Below are 15,105 nucleotides of genomic sequence, written 5' to 3'. Positions count from 1 at the left end.
GTGTCACGCCAGTTGCGTGAGAGTTGGCAACCAACTTTGAGTGTTTTATTTTACATCCAAACACAAAAACCAGACTACAGCCCTGTATCCGAGGGAAGATGTTTTAACTGAGAAAACGATTTTAAATACCATGTCCGTGCTATAAACAAACAAATATAAAGAAAAATGAAGAACCAAACAAACAAATTTTGGTCGAAATGTCCGTCAGAATTCACCAACGTATTGACCTCTACTCCAGTGGGATTATGGTCCAATGTGCATTTTGCATTATATGACAGATAGATAGATAGATAGATAGATAGATAGATAGATAGATAGATAGATAGATGATAGATAGATAGATAGATAAATAAATTCTGATGTATGTAAAATAAATGCTAAACAAAGCCCAATTACATTTTCATCATTAGATTCTTTATTTTAAGTCGAAATAATTTTAGACAGACCCTCTCCACAGAAAGAGAAGTATGATCCTTCTTACTTTTTAAGCCAAACTAGGACATTGTAAGTAAATCAGAATTCTTCAGAATAACCTCACAAAGTCAATGTTACACATAAAACAACAGCGCAAACTCCTATCATGTCCAAATATGGTAAAATACAGCCTGACTGATTAGCTCCATTAGGCAAAACCATTGGACCTAGTGCCATTGCAGTGCTTCAGCAGGATATCAGTAACTATGATTTGCATACTGGAAATTTAGCCATGCTTATCTAATTTTCTTTGTAGCTTTCCATTATGTCAGAGCCTAAATTCAGTTTGGAAGTATGGAAGACAAAAATAGACTAGAGAAGAAAATGCAGTGTTTTCTACCATCAACTCTTATTACAGAGCCAACAAGACTATCTTTAGTGAACAAAGGAAAACATAGAGAACAATAGTGCTTTACTGGGCGCCCAGTTGTGAATGAACAGGAACAGGAAGAGTGATGTCATTTGCTGCTCTTGGTCTTTTTTGGGGACTTTGCCTCCGACTTTGTCTTTTGGATGTGGGAGAAGATTTCTTTGAAAAGTGCCTTATACTCAGGGGGATTCTGGGCCGCCTGGCTGTGTCCAGCACCTAGACGCTCGCATGCAGTCTCCGGGGGCTCAGGGGAGGCGGGGGGTGCGAGGGAGGCACAGTCTCGGGCGGAAGGGTCTCGGGAGATGGGCCGGGAGGTCTGCACCCCGGCGTGATGGATACCACCGTGGCCGCGTCGGCACTTTCCGAGCAGGTCCTCATAGCGCTCCAGGAGAGCGTGGTACTGCTCATCCACCTCGCGCAGAATAGACACGCCCTGTCCTGGCAAGCCATTGGCTCGTGGCCCATATCCACCCGGCTTGCGTCCTGGTGAGTATCGACCCCCCATGGAGTTCAGCGCTGTGTCGCTGCAGCTCTTATGCACCGATTCAGCTACACTCCCCTTGGCAGTAACTTCAGCGCCCTCTGCCTGGGCTCGCTCCTCTCCCAGCCCAGTGGCCGTGCTGATGACACCGCTGCTGTCCAGCCCGTCAGCGCCACCCAGCTCCCGCAACTCCCGGAGCTCCACCTCCAGCTCCTGCACGTGTCGCATGCAGCCCTCGGCCACCAGGAGGCGCTCTTCCAGGTGTGCGGACTCCTGCAGCACGCGAGCAAACTCTTTCTGTGCACCCTCACGCCTCGCACGCTCCGCGCATATGGCTGCCTGCAGGGCAGCCGCCACCTCACGCAAGCCTGCATTTTCCTCCTCCAGCGAGTGCCATTCAGCCTCAGGGGTCCCCACAGCGCCACCTTTATGCCTGGCAGAGAAATAACAGGTGTGTGTGAATCTGATAGTTAGAGTCAGACGATGCAGGAGCCTCAAAAAGCCCAGGTGCTACAAACACATTGTGAAGAACTTCTATGGTACAAAAACCTCTGAGAAGGACAGGGAGTCAGGGAGCCAAACCTGGGAGAACAAAGCTCCTGCAGGCAGGGGAAGGAGCGTCTGCTCCTCTCCTTCTCATTCCACTCTCCTCGAGCTCTCAGCTGCTCCATGGAGCGTAGCTCCTCCACCCGGGCGGTCATCGAGTCCACCTGTGCTTGCAGTGTCTCCATGGTGCCTGTCAATCTGACGTACAATGGACATACACAGTTGCTTCCAGGACCTTGCACTGACTGTTCATTTAATAAACTTGATCACTCCTAAGTCCACTAGAACAAAATGCAACTCAGATGAAAATATGTCCAAATATGTTCATCTAGCCATCCAGCAAGATACCAGTAAGGAGAACAGAAGAAATTTTTACTAGTTGTTACTCCTAATTTGCATATGTTCTAATGTTAAATTGTGCTTTTGTTCTGAGCAAATGTGCTTTAAACATTTCTTTTGACTACCTAAGACCTTTGCACAGTACTGTATGTATTTCCATCCACATGCAAGTCTGCCCCGTAACTCACCTGTCAATCTTCTGCTGCGAGGTCTTACCCTCCAGGACCAGCGTCTGATTCATCAGCTCCAGCTTGTGTGCACTGGCATCCAGCTGCTCATACACCTTGGCATGCTGTTCGTTCGTTTCCCGCAGGATCTCCACCTGCTTGGAAAGGTACTGCAGGCGATTCCACAGGGCAGAGAACCGCTGAATCAGATAACGGCTCAGATTTCAAATCGCCGTCGATCGCTTTTGATCTCAAATCGTTTCAATGGCTTGTTCACATTCGCAGATTCTGGAACCCGACGAGGGTCTATGAGGCACTCCATCATTCTGAAATGCATTGTGTGTAACACATGTCCCAAGTGATGTTTTGTTCTAGAAGACTTTCAGATGTCTCATCTGTATGACTGATTTCCCAGACCATTCCTTCCAAGAACCTCCTCTTTCTGGCCTGATAATGGTGAGAAGCACAATTCATCAATATGTCTTGTCAGAGTTCTACATTTCTGACATCACTGGTACTGCTATCCAAAGAAATACCTATATATGTCCATTCGGATATCTATAGAAATATCTATTTGTCCTTCCATTTCTCATAACCAGTTTTCTGGTATAGAGTTACAGTGAGTTTTGAGCTGATTTCAAGATGTACAGAGCAGAAAGTAGAGGACACCCTGCATGTGATGGCAATCCAGCACAGGGTGTCACACACACACACCAACACACACACAAAATGCAGTTTCCATACACCAATTCCCCTAACCAGGTGTCTTTGAACTGCAGGATGAGTCCCAGAGGAAACTTGCATGAACATTGGTACTGATATTTACATGTATATATTTCTTATATGGCAGAAGCTTTTGTTTAACGCAACATATCACAAAAACAGATAACACTGATTGGGGGGCAAATTCACTGAAACTGACGTATATTAACACGGGGATAATGTGGGCTTTTTTTTAAATAAAGTTTTGTTGTTCACATTTAGTTATTCGTAGTTTTTGTTTTCGCGATAAACAATCACTGCATCCTTAATGATGCTCGGAAGGTTGCATGGGTTAGGGTGGCCCCTCTGCTTCCGTGGATTATATATCACAAGCACACAGCTGTCAAGGGCTGCTATGCCAGTTACAAATGCAACAGCTGTATGCAGGGGCGCCGTAAGGGGGAGGAAAGCTAGGACAGGGGCCCTAAAAAATTAGGAAAATAACTGGATTGGTTTGGACTGGGGGGCCTAATATGATATGCTTTCATGGGGCCCAAAATCTCTAGCGGCGCCCCTGGCTGTATGAGAATTTAGCATCAAAAAGCTATTCTAATAAATAACACCAGGACAGTGTTACTAGATTTTAAATCATTTGACGCGCAACGGCTAAGCAACACGTGAACAACCCATAAAACATAACGGAATCTCCGCCTTGTACCACATTCCTTCCCACGTCTAATCGCTTCCCTACCTCAATCTCCCGCACCTGCTCTTCATTTGTGAGGTACATCTCTTGCAGAGAGTCCTCCATCTCCCTGTTCCTCTCCAGCAATGTCTTCCCCAGCTCCGCTGCCAGGTACAAATCTGATAGTGACACCGCAGATAGGAAGGGACAAGAGCGTAAGAGACTACTTTCTACATAATTCGTATTTTATCCCATGTATCAAATGACACAATACATAAGTAAATATTTCACTTCTTATTCATTTATTATGGCATTTCCAGAGTTACATCATCAACAACCACAGTCAAAAGAAAAATGCGCTGTCTGTGCATTTATTTAATTGCCATCCATTTTCCTTGGATATACCGAAAAATGGCAGGAGCATCGAGCACTTTCAATGGAAAATATGAAATAGTCAGAGGCACCCGACGTTGATGGGTGCAGTTCCCGCGGCTGTCGCCGACACTCTGCGTGAGCCATAACGGCAAAGCAGCGCACCATGATAAGAACCCGTCGGCCCGGTGTCTCGGGGACAACAAGCCTGTCAAAATCACGTGACCGAGAATGACGTCAAATATCAGATAATATCCAAATTGTATCCGGATTTTTTAAAGGTGCATTCTAAAAGAATGTTTATAAAATGTACTTCCAAATTTGACCACTCGATTAACAAACGTGGCTACTTTTCATTATCCTTACCATCTGCTGTATTTTTCCTTAATAAACGTTTCTAATTCGCCATTTTATTGTGTTAGCAGGAGGGGAGAATTCTTTAAAAACGAGACGCCAGTACAAATGTGATAATAAAGCAATAAACACTCCTACACATATCAAATTCATCATCTCGAGTGTTAAATCTAATTATTCAGATAAATATTGACGGCAGTTTTCTCTTTATCAAAAATATTGACGGTGCGCGTATGTATTATTACACGCGCGCTCAGCAATTATGCTCCGAAACTGGTTACATCACCGGGAGATTTGACAGCTACTTGTCGACAAGAAATCCCTGTTACTTCCTGATATAACACATAAATACGCCAGCATATTGTATTTTATATGACTACGATGCAAGACATTGAATAAACCGCCACTGTCTGTAGAAGACAAAGAAATGGCTGGGGACCAATTTGCAGTTTCTCTCACATACCCTGCTCCAGGTCCTGTTGGTCGTACCATGGCTCATCTTCTTCAGTCTCGAACTGCTCCATGCTGCTGCCGATCTGCTGCACCAGAAGCGCTCAGCTGCAGTGCGCAGCGGGGCAAACCTCAGCGCCGGCTCTCGGTGACCGGGATCAGATTACCGATTGCAGACGCAAAGATCCCCCATTGCAATTTGCAAATGACTCCACTTATAAACACAGACTTAAGACGACCGGTTTATTTATCGAATGAAAAGAGAAAAATAAAAAAATGTGCGTTTTAATTAACTTTACTCAGTTAAATGGAGCAAAAAAAAACTCCAGCGCTTTGTATTGTCTGCGAGGATGCCAGCTCTCTTGTTTTCAATCGGTCAGACCTGTCTTATGTAGGAACAGAGGTAGACCTAATCTTACTAAAAGCGAGGCTACGCTCGTGTGAAATAATTATTTCTTCGCTGCTGAATCCATTCGGCCGCGGTGGGTCTCAGCATCCTGCCCATGTGTGCCACGCGCCGACGTCTCGCTTTGTCCTCGCCGAGGTCCCTCTCTGTCGCCCCCCTGGCAACCACCAGGATTTAATTGCACAAACAGGAAAGATGACTCCACACTCCCCCCCCCCCCCCACACCCCACCCCCTTTCCGCTTCTGGGAGGAGAACACCTTGTCAAATAAAATAATTCCTCACATCAATTCAGAGGTGTTCACAGGAACTTCATTTATTGTAAACGGCCGGGTCTCGTTTGGAGGGTCTAAGCAGCTTTATGGATCACAGTGGCATAGAAGACTTAGAAGAGAATAACCCAACTCCGCGTTCACGCGGGCATTCGCTCAGGCGGCGCTACCGCAAAGCGACAACATCCCCAAGATGATTAATTCCCAGATGAGGTCGACTTTTAGAAAGCGAAGTCAAAACGCAACAAAATTAAACCGCAAGAAACGCAAAGGATATACAAACAGACATATACAACAAAAACTGCCAGATAAACTGATTTTATAATTCTTCCATACTCTAAAATTGAACAAAAAGGTGACATGTAAAAACGATAAATTAAAAGGAGAACAAAACTGACAGACTATAGTTACACCGGCAGACTGTAAATGGTTTTGGGGGTGGGGAGGCAAAATTAAGTCCCCTCAGGTGGCACTTCCAAAGTTCACGAAAAGGCCTCGTTGAGTTGAGAAGCAGCGTGGGAGGGCAGTAGCAGTATCTTCACCCTGCCCAGAACTAACTGGCTTATGTCTTTCCTTTGGTGCACTAGGCTGTTGGTGAGTGCGGCAGCAGTCCGAGTTCTGGATCCGAGGTCTCCGGGTTACGATGGAGCTGAGAGGCACTCCGAGTCTCCACCTCTGCTCCCCTGGTCCATCTCGCCCCCGGCCCGGCCGGATCCTCCCAAATGCTGCCAGTCCGCCTCGCTCTCGCAGCGCTGAACGGTGCTGAAGAGCTGGCCAATCAGACGTTCGACATCTCCTTTCACTTGGGGGGGGGGGGGGGGGTGAATGGGGGCACACAGTGAATGAATAAGTCACACGACAATCTGACACCCAAGCTCCCTCTTTCACACACTAACGCTGTAGATACATGTATGACGCCACTTAAATTTTCCCCTTCCAGCATCATACCCAAATAAGGACCCCACTGACTATGGCCACGCCCCCTAGCATTTTCTGTGCTGAGAGCCCCACCCCCCAGCTCACAGAATGGAAGAAAGGGGCCTGAGTTTCCCAGCCAATGAGCTCACCTTGGCTCCTCCCACGTCGCTTTCCCTTTGTGAGCAGGTGAGACAGGAAGCGGGCAAAAGCTTTAAAAAGGTCCTGAAAAGACAGCATTGCAGCACAGGCGATCACTGATCGTGGATTCCTGGGCTTTCGGGATTCTGGATGGTTAATACAGGGGCATGCAGGAAGCCATCAGCCACGGCGTCTCTCACCTTGGTGGCGAACTTGCCCTGAGCGTACAGCGGGTCCAGGCATCGCACCACGATGTCCGCCGCCTCTTTGAGGGACACCCCCTTCTGCGCTTTTTGGGGTGGCACCTCTGCATCCAGTCGAATTCTGCTCTGCTGCACCTCCAGGTTGAACGTCACCCTCTTCCCTCCGTCCTGCTGCCGCCGGCTCCGTTTGGCCTGCGGGGGGCGCCGGTCATCCTCACGTGGATACGCGGTCACGGCCAGCTCAGACTCCTCTGAAAACTGACATTCATATCCAAAGAGTCTGATGATCATGCTAACAGCTAATAGCGAATCTAACAAGCTGGTTACTATCATTTATGTTACTGCGATACCATGGTTACTATTAGGGGCCAGGCCAGATCCTGGCAAAGTCAAGAAAAAAATACATATACTATATATTACTATAGTGTCAGTCAAAAGTCTGGACACACCTGAAAATCATTTCTTTTTCAGCAAGATAATGACCCTGAGCACATCTTGAGATTATGCAAGTACTGCATTATATTGTGAACAGGGAAAGCGATGGAGTACTGACAGGTTGACCTGCTCCCCCCCCCCCAGCCGTGAGACTAGTTTTTTATTTATTTATTTTTTTCTATCTAAAAGTAAGGCTGTGCTGACAGGGGGGGGCAAAAATACTGCCTGGCGTTCTGTGACAACCAAACTTGGCCATGATCAGAGGTATAGCTGGGGTCCCCTTAACAAAACATTCTGCCAAGGGCTCCTCTAAAGTGTTGTGGCCCCTGAACTTGCCAGGATATCTGTGCCCCTACTGAGCGCCTGGTTAACCTGGTTAACCATACTTATGCTACCAGAATTACTAGGAAATGGTAACACAGTCCCTCTGCAGGACAGACGCGAGAACATGGGATTTCCGGCACCTTCTCCGACGGTTTCCCGTCCAAAGTTCCGCCCACCGGCTTATCGTCACTGCGAGAGAAGATAAAGGCACGCAAGCATGTGAAGAAAGTGAACCAATATCACCGAACAACACAGAAACACTTTAGCACTGTGGTTTGCAGACCTGGGGGGTTCTGAAGCTGGTTCTGGGTCCTCCTGCGGATGGTGCTCAGGAGTGGGGAAGTCTGGATGGGGATGCTGGTTCTGGTCATGAGGCTGGGGCCCCATCTCCCCCCCAGTCGAGGACTCGGCGTTCTGATCCTTATACCCCACAACTGGCCTGAAGAATTGCGAGATGGGGCGGAGCTGGCGGGCAGCTTCAGCTAGCTTCAGGTGCTTCTTGCTGGGGGCCTTGCACCCCCGTTTGGTGGGGCTGGCCAGCAGGTTGGTGGTTTTGCTGGGGGAGGCATCTGTACAGGAGGTCCTGCTCCCTCCTTCCCCCCCCCCAGCAGACCTGACGGGGCCCTCTGGGGTGGGGGCCTGGAGCTCTCCTCCTTCTCCCTTGCTAGTTCCAACCATGACCAAGTGGTTTAGTTTGGGGCCCCCCAGAAGCTCGCTGGCCACCAGGAGGGGGTTTGAGGAGCCACGGAGCCCCGCCCCTACTCGCTTACGCTTCAGCTGCGGGGGGGGGACAGACACACAATAAGCAGAACTGCCAGGTGAAGTACGTAAGTACGTACGTAAGTAAGTACGTAAGTAAGTACGTAAGTGTCTGTCTGTCTGCCTGCCTCATCAAGAGTGCTTCAATAGGCTATAAAGACAAAATTATGGGTTCAATACAAAACAATCACAGAGATTTTGAATAATTGACATATTTAAATGGCCAACTACATAATTTAATAATGGAAAAAGACGGGAATCTATCCAGGGTGCTCCTCGGCCGTGAGACCTATGCTGCGTGGGACCAGGATAAGCGGATGGAAGGTGTATGGATGCAGGAGAAGAAAGAGATCCATTAATGGAGGGGGGGGTCCTTACAGAGTAAATCTGGGAGGCTGATGTAAATCCCACAGCCTCTTCAGAGGGCAGCGACGAGACAGAGGGTGGGGTCTCTTTCAGATCGGTTTGCACGCCTCCTTCGTCAAAGAGGCAGCTGGGCTCCTCCACCACCTCCCCGGGGGCTGACTTCTCCCCCTCCACCCCCTTCCTCATCTCCGACACCTGGGGAACGACACACGTGCCAGGCTCACCTTACCTGAGTGAGCAGGGTGCGTGTGTGTCACTAAACTGTGTTTGTACACAGCGGCAGGCAGCCAGAACAAGGAACAGCCGAGAATGAATAATATACCAAAAATATGGGGGGAGTTAAGTAGAGAATTAAAAACATAAATGAAGAATAAAAATGTAAACAAAGAGAGGAAAAATAGAGAACAACAACAATGCCACAGGTCAAATAATACAAGTGCATATAAACAGACTGTGCAAGTAATAGAAAAGGTGTAATGCAAGCGCATACTTTGGCGCATACTTTGGCGCATACTTTGGCGCATACGTTGGCGCATACTTTGGCGCATACTTTGGCGCATACTTTGGCGCATACTTTGGCGCATACTTTGGCGCATACTTTGGCGCATACTTTGGCGCATACTTTGGCGCATACTTTGGCAACTGATGAAGACTCACCCTCTTCAGCACGGCTGCCCTGTACAGATTGGCAGACTTGCTGCTCTTGAAGATGTCGTGCTCGAGGTCCATGGCTAAGGTCTGGAAGTCAGAGCTGATGGAGGGGGGCAGGTCAGAAAGAGGCAGCTGGCCATGATGCAGCAACGCTAAGCAGATGAGAACGTTCACTGCCTGTGCAGCTAGTAAGTTAGAAGAAGTGAAAATAATGGCGCTCACATTAAATAAACACGTGCATGATTTGCCGACAGGTAGAGCGTTATATAGAGAAGTACCTGGTTGCGGGGTCTGCTGCCCCCTGTTGGTTCCTAAAGGCACTTTCCAGTAGCGACAGGCAGTGTTCCCGAGTCTGAAACACAGGGAGGAATCGCTGACATCTGGAAGACTAACAGGATGTAGTAGCCATCAGTTCAAAGAGATTTAGGAGGAGGCCCAGAATTAAGACACTCCCAGTCAATGACATGTCTAACCCATTATAATCAGGAAAGCATCAGATAAAACACAAATAAATGCTAACAACTGACTCATTATAAAAGATAATTAGGAAAGTAACAAATGTAATGAAAATAAACACTAACAACCACAGACGCTAGTCAGGCCAACATGCAAAATGGCAACCGATTACCTTGACTGTAAGCCTTGGGATTCGCTGGCTGTTTGCCTCCCGGAGTGGACAGTCTGGATCTGCAGTGAGATCAGCAGAGAGACCAGCAGAGATTAACAGTGAGATCAGCAGAGAGACCTTTACAGGCTTTACTCTTAGACTAAACCCCACCACTATCACCAAAAGTACAACTGAATTCTGGAAGTTTACATGAGGCCCTAACACAAGCAGGGCTGCTGTAGAGGCAGGGACACAAGCAGGGCTGCTGTAGAGGCAGGGACACAAGCAGGGCTGCTGTAGAGGCAGGGATACCCTGGCAGATGTAGGGGGTCGAGCATTTTACCGGGGCCCCAGAAAACTGGGCAGGGGGCCCAAAGCGACTCCCCATAACATGAAAGGCTAACGCGGGAGGCTAACACTTGTTTCCATTCCATCACACTAACGTAACCCCCACTGTGTCCCAGTACTGCCCACTGAAGGGGTGATGTATAAAGGACAGGACTGCAGTATCCCTTGACTTTCAGAAACTCTAGCAGGCCTGCCTCACCTGGAGGGACAAAGGTCTCCTTCGACACATCAGCTACCTGCGCAGGGATGAGGAGAGACAAAAACTAGAGATTTTATGTTTACCGTGCACCAGCAAAAACCAACAGCACTATTCAGCTTCACTATACACCGTTAAAGATGAGCACCCATGTCTGAGTCAGCATGCTAAAGCGTAGCCATTAGCGGGTAGTACCAGCAGGCCCACCTTGCGCATGCTCATCTGCCTTCTGAAGAAGTCGCCGAACTCCTTCCTGCGCTTCTCTGAGTCATCCTCGGGGGCGGACCACGACTCCTCGTCATACCTGGTACACGGTCACAGAAGACATGGATAATTCATTATAATATGTATCACCTCAGCTTACATTTACTTGATCAGTTCAGGTGGCAGATCCTGAACAAAAACATCAAAAGCACAGGCTGAAGCAAACCAATCAACTCCAGTGCCTTAATGACTGCACCACCTGACCTAGTGGCCGTGATTGGTAGCACGGCTGTAGCATTTCTTCCTAACTGACCTCTCAAAGCCGTAGCCCTTCCTGCCCCCGGCATATAGCTCGGGGTCGAAGCCAAAGGGCCCGCGGGGCTCGCTGCCCTGTGCCCCACCGATGGTGGTGCTGAGGCGGCCAGCAGCCTCCAGCTGGGCACGCACCGCCTTGGGGTCCCGGCAGAAGTCACAGGCCCCGGCACAGTCTGGCTTCTGGTCCCCGAAGTACTTGGAGATGGTGGCATGTCGACACCTGGAGACTCAGGTGGAGAATGAGGCATATGCCTGATAAGCCACATCCATTAATAATATGCATTAATATTTGGCAAATCCTGCAAGGTGTTCTTGCTCATCTGGATAACGTTTCAGTTTTAAGGTAGTCTTAGCTAAACGTAAGGAAACTATGTAAGGAAACTAAGATAATGTTCATTTAGCCCAGACTACCTTAAATCCAACAAGCTATCCGGTTAAGCAAGAAATCTTGCTTCATGGAAGACCCCCCTGCTTTGTCGAAATGGCCATATGTCAGAATAGGATAATCACACTGACTTTTAGGTGTGAAAATGAGACGATGCGTGCGTTGTAAGTCGGGGACAATTTGTACAGGATTTGTGTCTCATGTGTCTCAGATTCATTCGTATTAGAAGTTTCTCAGCTTGCCTCATGGCTTACAGTGATGAAACTGTATTTACTTTGCACATTCACAGAGTAGCTCTGCACATTTCCATGGCTCCCCCCTCAAAGAGAAAATCACAGCTCACCCCTCCTGCTCACAAAATGCCACCATGGCTTCAAAGTCCGTCATGGCCGCCTTGTCGTGCTCCTTCTCTGAGCCGCGCTTCTCCTGGAGAGAGGGAGTCAAACGCTTCAGAACCGCAGCCTCCGTTGATGGACTCGAAGCTCTGGGCGTGTCAGACCCCAGCTCTGCCCCCACCTGGATGCGGCTGATCTCTTTGCGGATCAGGAAGCTGATCTGGTCCCGATCCCGAGGTGAGTAGTAAACCCGGCACGAAGACGGCAGCCCGTCTCTTCCGGCGCGGCCCGATTCCTGGTAGTAACTCGCCAGGGACTTGGCCAGGTTCCAGTGGGCCACAAACCTATCCAATCACACCTGCCATTATTGCCATTATTATTTATCTTTTTTTTATTTTTTCTTTTCCATCCAAACCTCAATTCAAAACTTAAAAGCATCACTGACCAATGATTATAGCACCACAAGCAGAAGATCTCCTCCCTTCTCTCACTGTGAGCCAATCAGAGTCTGTGGCCGCGACCCACCTGACGTCAGCCTTGTCGATGCCCATGCCGAAGCTGATGGTGGCCACGATCACAGCCACTTTGCCCTGCATCCAGCTGTTCTGCGCCTCCGTACGGTCACCCGTCTTGAGTCCTGGGCCAGAAAAAATGTATTAGCCCAAAAGATAATAAGTGCAGTTAGCAGCCTGCAGTTTGAAACGCTGACACTCCGCACCTGCGTGGTACGGCTTGGCCAGGACCCCGAGCAGAGTCAGCCGGTAAGCCACTTCCTCACAGGCGTCTCTGGTGCGGCAGTAAACGATCCCACAGCCCTGCAGGACAGACCAGCACAAGCCTGAGTGATGGAGAGATACACACAGGCCTGTATCACAGACACACACAGGCCTGTATCACAGACACACACAGGCCTGTATCACAGACACACACAGGCCTGTATCACAGACAGACAGAAAAACAGACTGAGACACAGACACACACAGGCCTGTATCACAGACAGACAAGAATACAGGTAAAGGTCTATGCAACACAGATACAGAGATACACACAGGCCTGTATGACACATAGACAGATAGACAGAAAGACTGATACACACAGGCCTGTATCTCAGACAGATACACAGAATGTCTGTGATACAGGCCTGCGTGTATCAGTCTGACTGACAGACAGACAGACAGACAGACAGACACCTTACGGTAAAGTGACCCGCGAGTTCCTGAGGCACAACGAAGGGGAGACAATCGATGCCAGAACACAGCAGCAATAAGCGTTATTGGCTGAACACCTGAGCCCATCCCAGGAAGTAAAGCGTACTAGACAGGACACACCCTGGACGGGAGGCCGGTCTGCAAGGCGCATCACACAATCAGACTGCGGGCGAGTGGCGCTCATTCACCACACCGCACTGACACAAAACACAAGGAGGACCTCCTGGAGGGTGGAGTCCTACCCACAGCACTGCCTGTTGACCACCCCCCCCCCAAAGGCAGCAGAAGGGGGTGTTCCACAAAGCAGGATTTCTTGCTTAGTCAGAGATTGCTGGATTTAAGGTGGTCTGGGCGAAATGGACTAATATCTCTGCTCCCTTAAATTTAGCTTAGACTACCTTAAGTCCCACAAGTTATCCAGCTATGCAAGATATCCTGCTTGGTCGAACACCCCCCAGGTATGATGATTCATCCAGACACCCCGAGACAAGCTCAGACCTTGGCAGCAGCGGCCCCTCCCAGTGCCTCCAAGATGAAGGCGTGCAGGTTGGCGTAGTGGTCGTCCAGCAGCTCGCGGTACACCACATCATAACGCAGGTTACTGCGGAAGACTGGCGTGGCGAAGGAGAGCGGCGAGCGGAGGCGTAGGGCACGGCAGATGTCCTGGCGCACGCGTGCGGGGGCCGTGGCGGTCAGCGCCACGCAGGGCACCCCCGGGAGGCGGCCCCGCACCTCCCCCAGCTTCAGGTAGTCCGGCCGGAAGTCGTGGCCCCACTGGGAGACGCAGTGAGCCTCGTCCACCGCCAGGTAGGAGACCAGGCTGCGCGAGGCCAGGGACGCCAGGCAGGGTTGGAAGGAGGCCGAGCTCAGCATCTCTGGGGTCACATACAGCAGCTTCAGCCGGGGGCTCTCGCTCTGCAGGTCCGCCAAGATGGTCCCCCGCTCATGGGCGGGGAGCTTGGAGTTAATGGAACATGCTGGAATGTTCCGCGACTGCAGCTGGTCCACCTGGTCCTGTGGTGGGAAAGCCATGAACTGGAAGCTTTATTTACAATTAATGAGAAGCACCCTATAAATGATTATAAAAGTCTCTTCTTCCATTAGCCTGGGTCAACTATCACGTAAAAATATATAACAAATAACTGTACGGTTCCAAAATCAAAATACTGCGACCAACTTTTGCCCTTTCCCATGTAAAATGATCCGAACATTCACGATAAGTGTGCTCAGTTGTCGTGACATTTAGTAAGAATAAGCAGATGCTGTAGGCGCTTCTGACCTGAATGAGCGCTATAAGCGGCGATATGACCAGAGTTATTCCCGGTGCCAGCACTGCAGGAAGCTGGTAGCACAGGGATTTCCCTGCGCCCGTCGGCATGCACACGAACACATCCCGGTCACCTGTCGCAGGACACGCAACATCACACCCAACACTCCTTACTTTGCCATTAGAGCTTTCCGTTTTCAGTTTTTTTTTTTTTTCGTTTTGTTTCATTACAGGGTTAACAGAAAATTCTCCCAGACAATGAATCGCTGCGATTTCATCACCTAACAAATTGGCAAGTTTCATTCGCAGTTACCTTTAACGATGGCTTTAACCGCGTCCTCCTGCTGCTGCGATCGGAACTTTTCGTGGCCGAAATGCGTCTTCAAAGCACGGCGGAGTGCAGCCATAACCGGCGCTCGCTTATTCCCCCAAGACTCCGGCAAAGTTGCCAGTCCCGGATTAAAGGGCTCAGGCGCACGCGAATGACATCACAGGCGCGAGCCGGCGAGACGATTTGCCTTGCGGGCTTTGCAGGGTGCGCATAATCATGGGGTTTTCTAAGGACACTGCTGCAAGTCAGAATAGTCTAACTTAATGAGACCCTAATCTTGCAATATGCAGATTTCTTATTGGAACTCAAATACTAAGGACTTATAGATTTACATTGTTACAACAATGTAATATTTATGTTCAACTGAAAATTGCACGAGTTATATAACCTTTTGTGTTTGTATATTTCACCAGTTATAAGTTTTTAAAAATATAATCTTTATTGATATTTTTTTCTTAGCGTTTAGGTGCCATATGCATATTTTTAATTTTTGTGCCT

The 15,105-nt window shown here is 48.9% G+C and overlaps 2 protein-coding genes across 14 annotated transcripts; both read right to left on the bottom strand.

The window, feature by feature from the left end:
- Positions 1-392: 392 nt before the first annotated feature.
- On the bottom strand, positions 393-5,519 carry LOC111856723 (cerebellar degeneration-related protein 2-like). The gene is made up of 5 exons (XM_023836909.1): positions 4,954-5,519; positions 3,831-3,943; positions 2,399-2,547; positions 1,908-2,069; positions 393-1,758 (listed from the first exon to the last, which is right to left on the bottom strand). Exons 1-5 carry the CDS (start codon positions 5,012-5,014, stop codon positions 933-935), a joined length of 1,311 nt encoding a protein of 436 aa, XP_023692677.1. The 5' UTR covers positions 5,015-5,519; the 3' UTR covers positions 393-932.
- Positions 5,520-5,645: 126 nt separating this feature from the next.
- Positions 5,646-14,795, bottom strand: recql5 (RecQ helicase-like 5). Of its 13 annotated transcripts, none has more exons than XM_023836987.2 (19): positions 14,590-14,795; positions 14,289-14,410; positions 13,508-14,023; positions 12,520-12,616; positions 12,327-12,438; positions 11,983-12,145; positions 11,810-11,892; positions 11,080-11,301; positions 10,770-10,866; positions 10,566-10,602; positions 10,040-10,098; positions 9,690-9,763; positions 9,418-9,511; positions 8,773-8,955; positions 7,919-8,412; positions 7,776-7,824; positions 6,874-7,134; positions 6,685-6,757; positions 5,646-6,419 (listed from the first exon to the last, which is right to left on the bottom strand). In XM_023836987.2, the coding sequence occupies exons 1-19, from the start codon at positions 14,681-14,683 to the stop codon at positions 6,256-6,258; spliced, it is 2,994 nt and encodes a 997-aa protein (XP_023692755.1). In that variant the 5' UTR covers positions 14,684-14,795; the 3' UTR covers positions 5,646-6,255. The 13 variants fall into 13 exon arrangements, 10 of the variants coding, with proteins under 10 accessions (XP_023692755.1, XP_072560867.1, XP_072560869.1 ...); XM_072704766.1 differs by having other exon boundaries at positions 11,080-11,311; positions 11,811-11,892; XM_072704768.1 differs by having other exon boundaries at positions 6,874-7,068; positions 11,080-11,311; positions 11,811-11,892.
- Between the last annotated feature and the right edge of the window lie 310 nt (positions 14,796-15,105).

Source organism: Paramormyrops kingsleyae, chromosome 22 (genome assembly GCF_048594095.1).
Source record: "Paramormyrops kingsleyae isolate MSU_618 chromosome 22, PKINGS_0.4, whole genome shotgun sequence".
Taxonomy (NCBI): Eukaryota; Metazoa; Chordata; class Actinopteri; order Osteoglossiformes; family Mormyridae; genus Paramormyrops; species Paramormyrops kingsleyae.
Note: the sequence above shows the minus strand (reverse complement) of the source record. Positions and strands in the feature narration are given on the sequence as shown.

What these genes read in the sequence shown, in the direction of transcription:
- LOC111856723 (XM_023836909.1), bottom strand. Translation starts at nt 5,014, where the DNA reads ATGGAGCAGTTCGAGACTGAAGAAGATGAGCCATGGTACGACCAACAG. An exon ending in TCGCAGCAGAAGATTGACAG is followed by an intron (nt 2,070 to 2,398) that starts GTGAGTTACGGG and finishes ATTGTACGTCAG; the next exon opens with ATTGACAGGCACCATGGAGA. An exon ending in CAGGAGCTTTGTTCTCCCAG is followed by an intron (nt 1,759 to 1,907) that starts GTTTGGCTCCCT and finishes TTTCTCTGCCAG; the next exon opens with GCATAAAGGTGGCGCTGTGG.
- recql5 (XM_072704766.1), bottom strand. Translation starts at nt 14,683, where the DNA reads ATGGCTGCACTCCGCCGTGCTTTGAAGACGCATTTCGGCCACGAAAAG. An exon ending in ATCGACAAGGCTGACGTCAG is followed by an intron (nt 12,146 to 12,326) that starts GTGGGTCGCGGC and finishes GTGATTGGATAG; the next exon opens with GTTTGTGGCCCACTGGAACC. An exon ending in GCGACGTGGGAGGAGCCAAG is followed by an intron (nt 6,420 to 6,684) that starts GTGAGCTCATTG and finishes CCCCCCCCCAAG; the next exon opens with TGAAAGGAGATGTCGAACGT.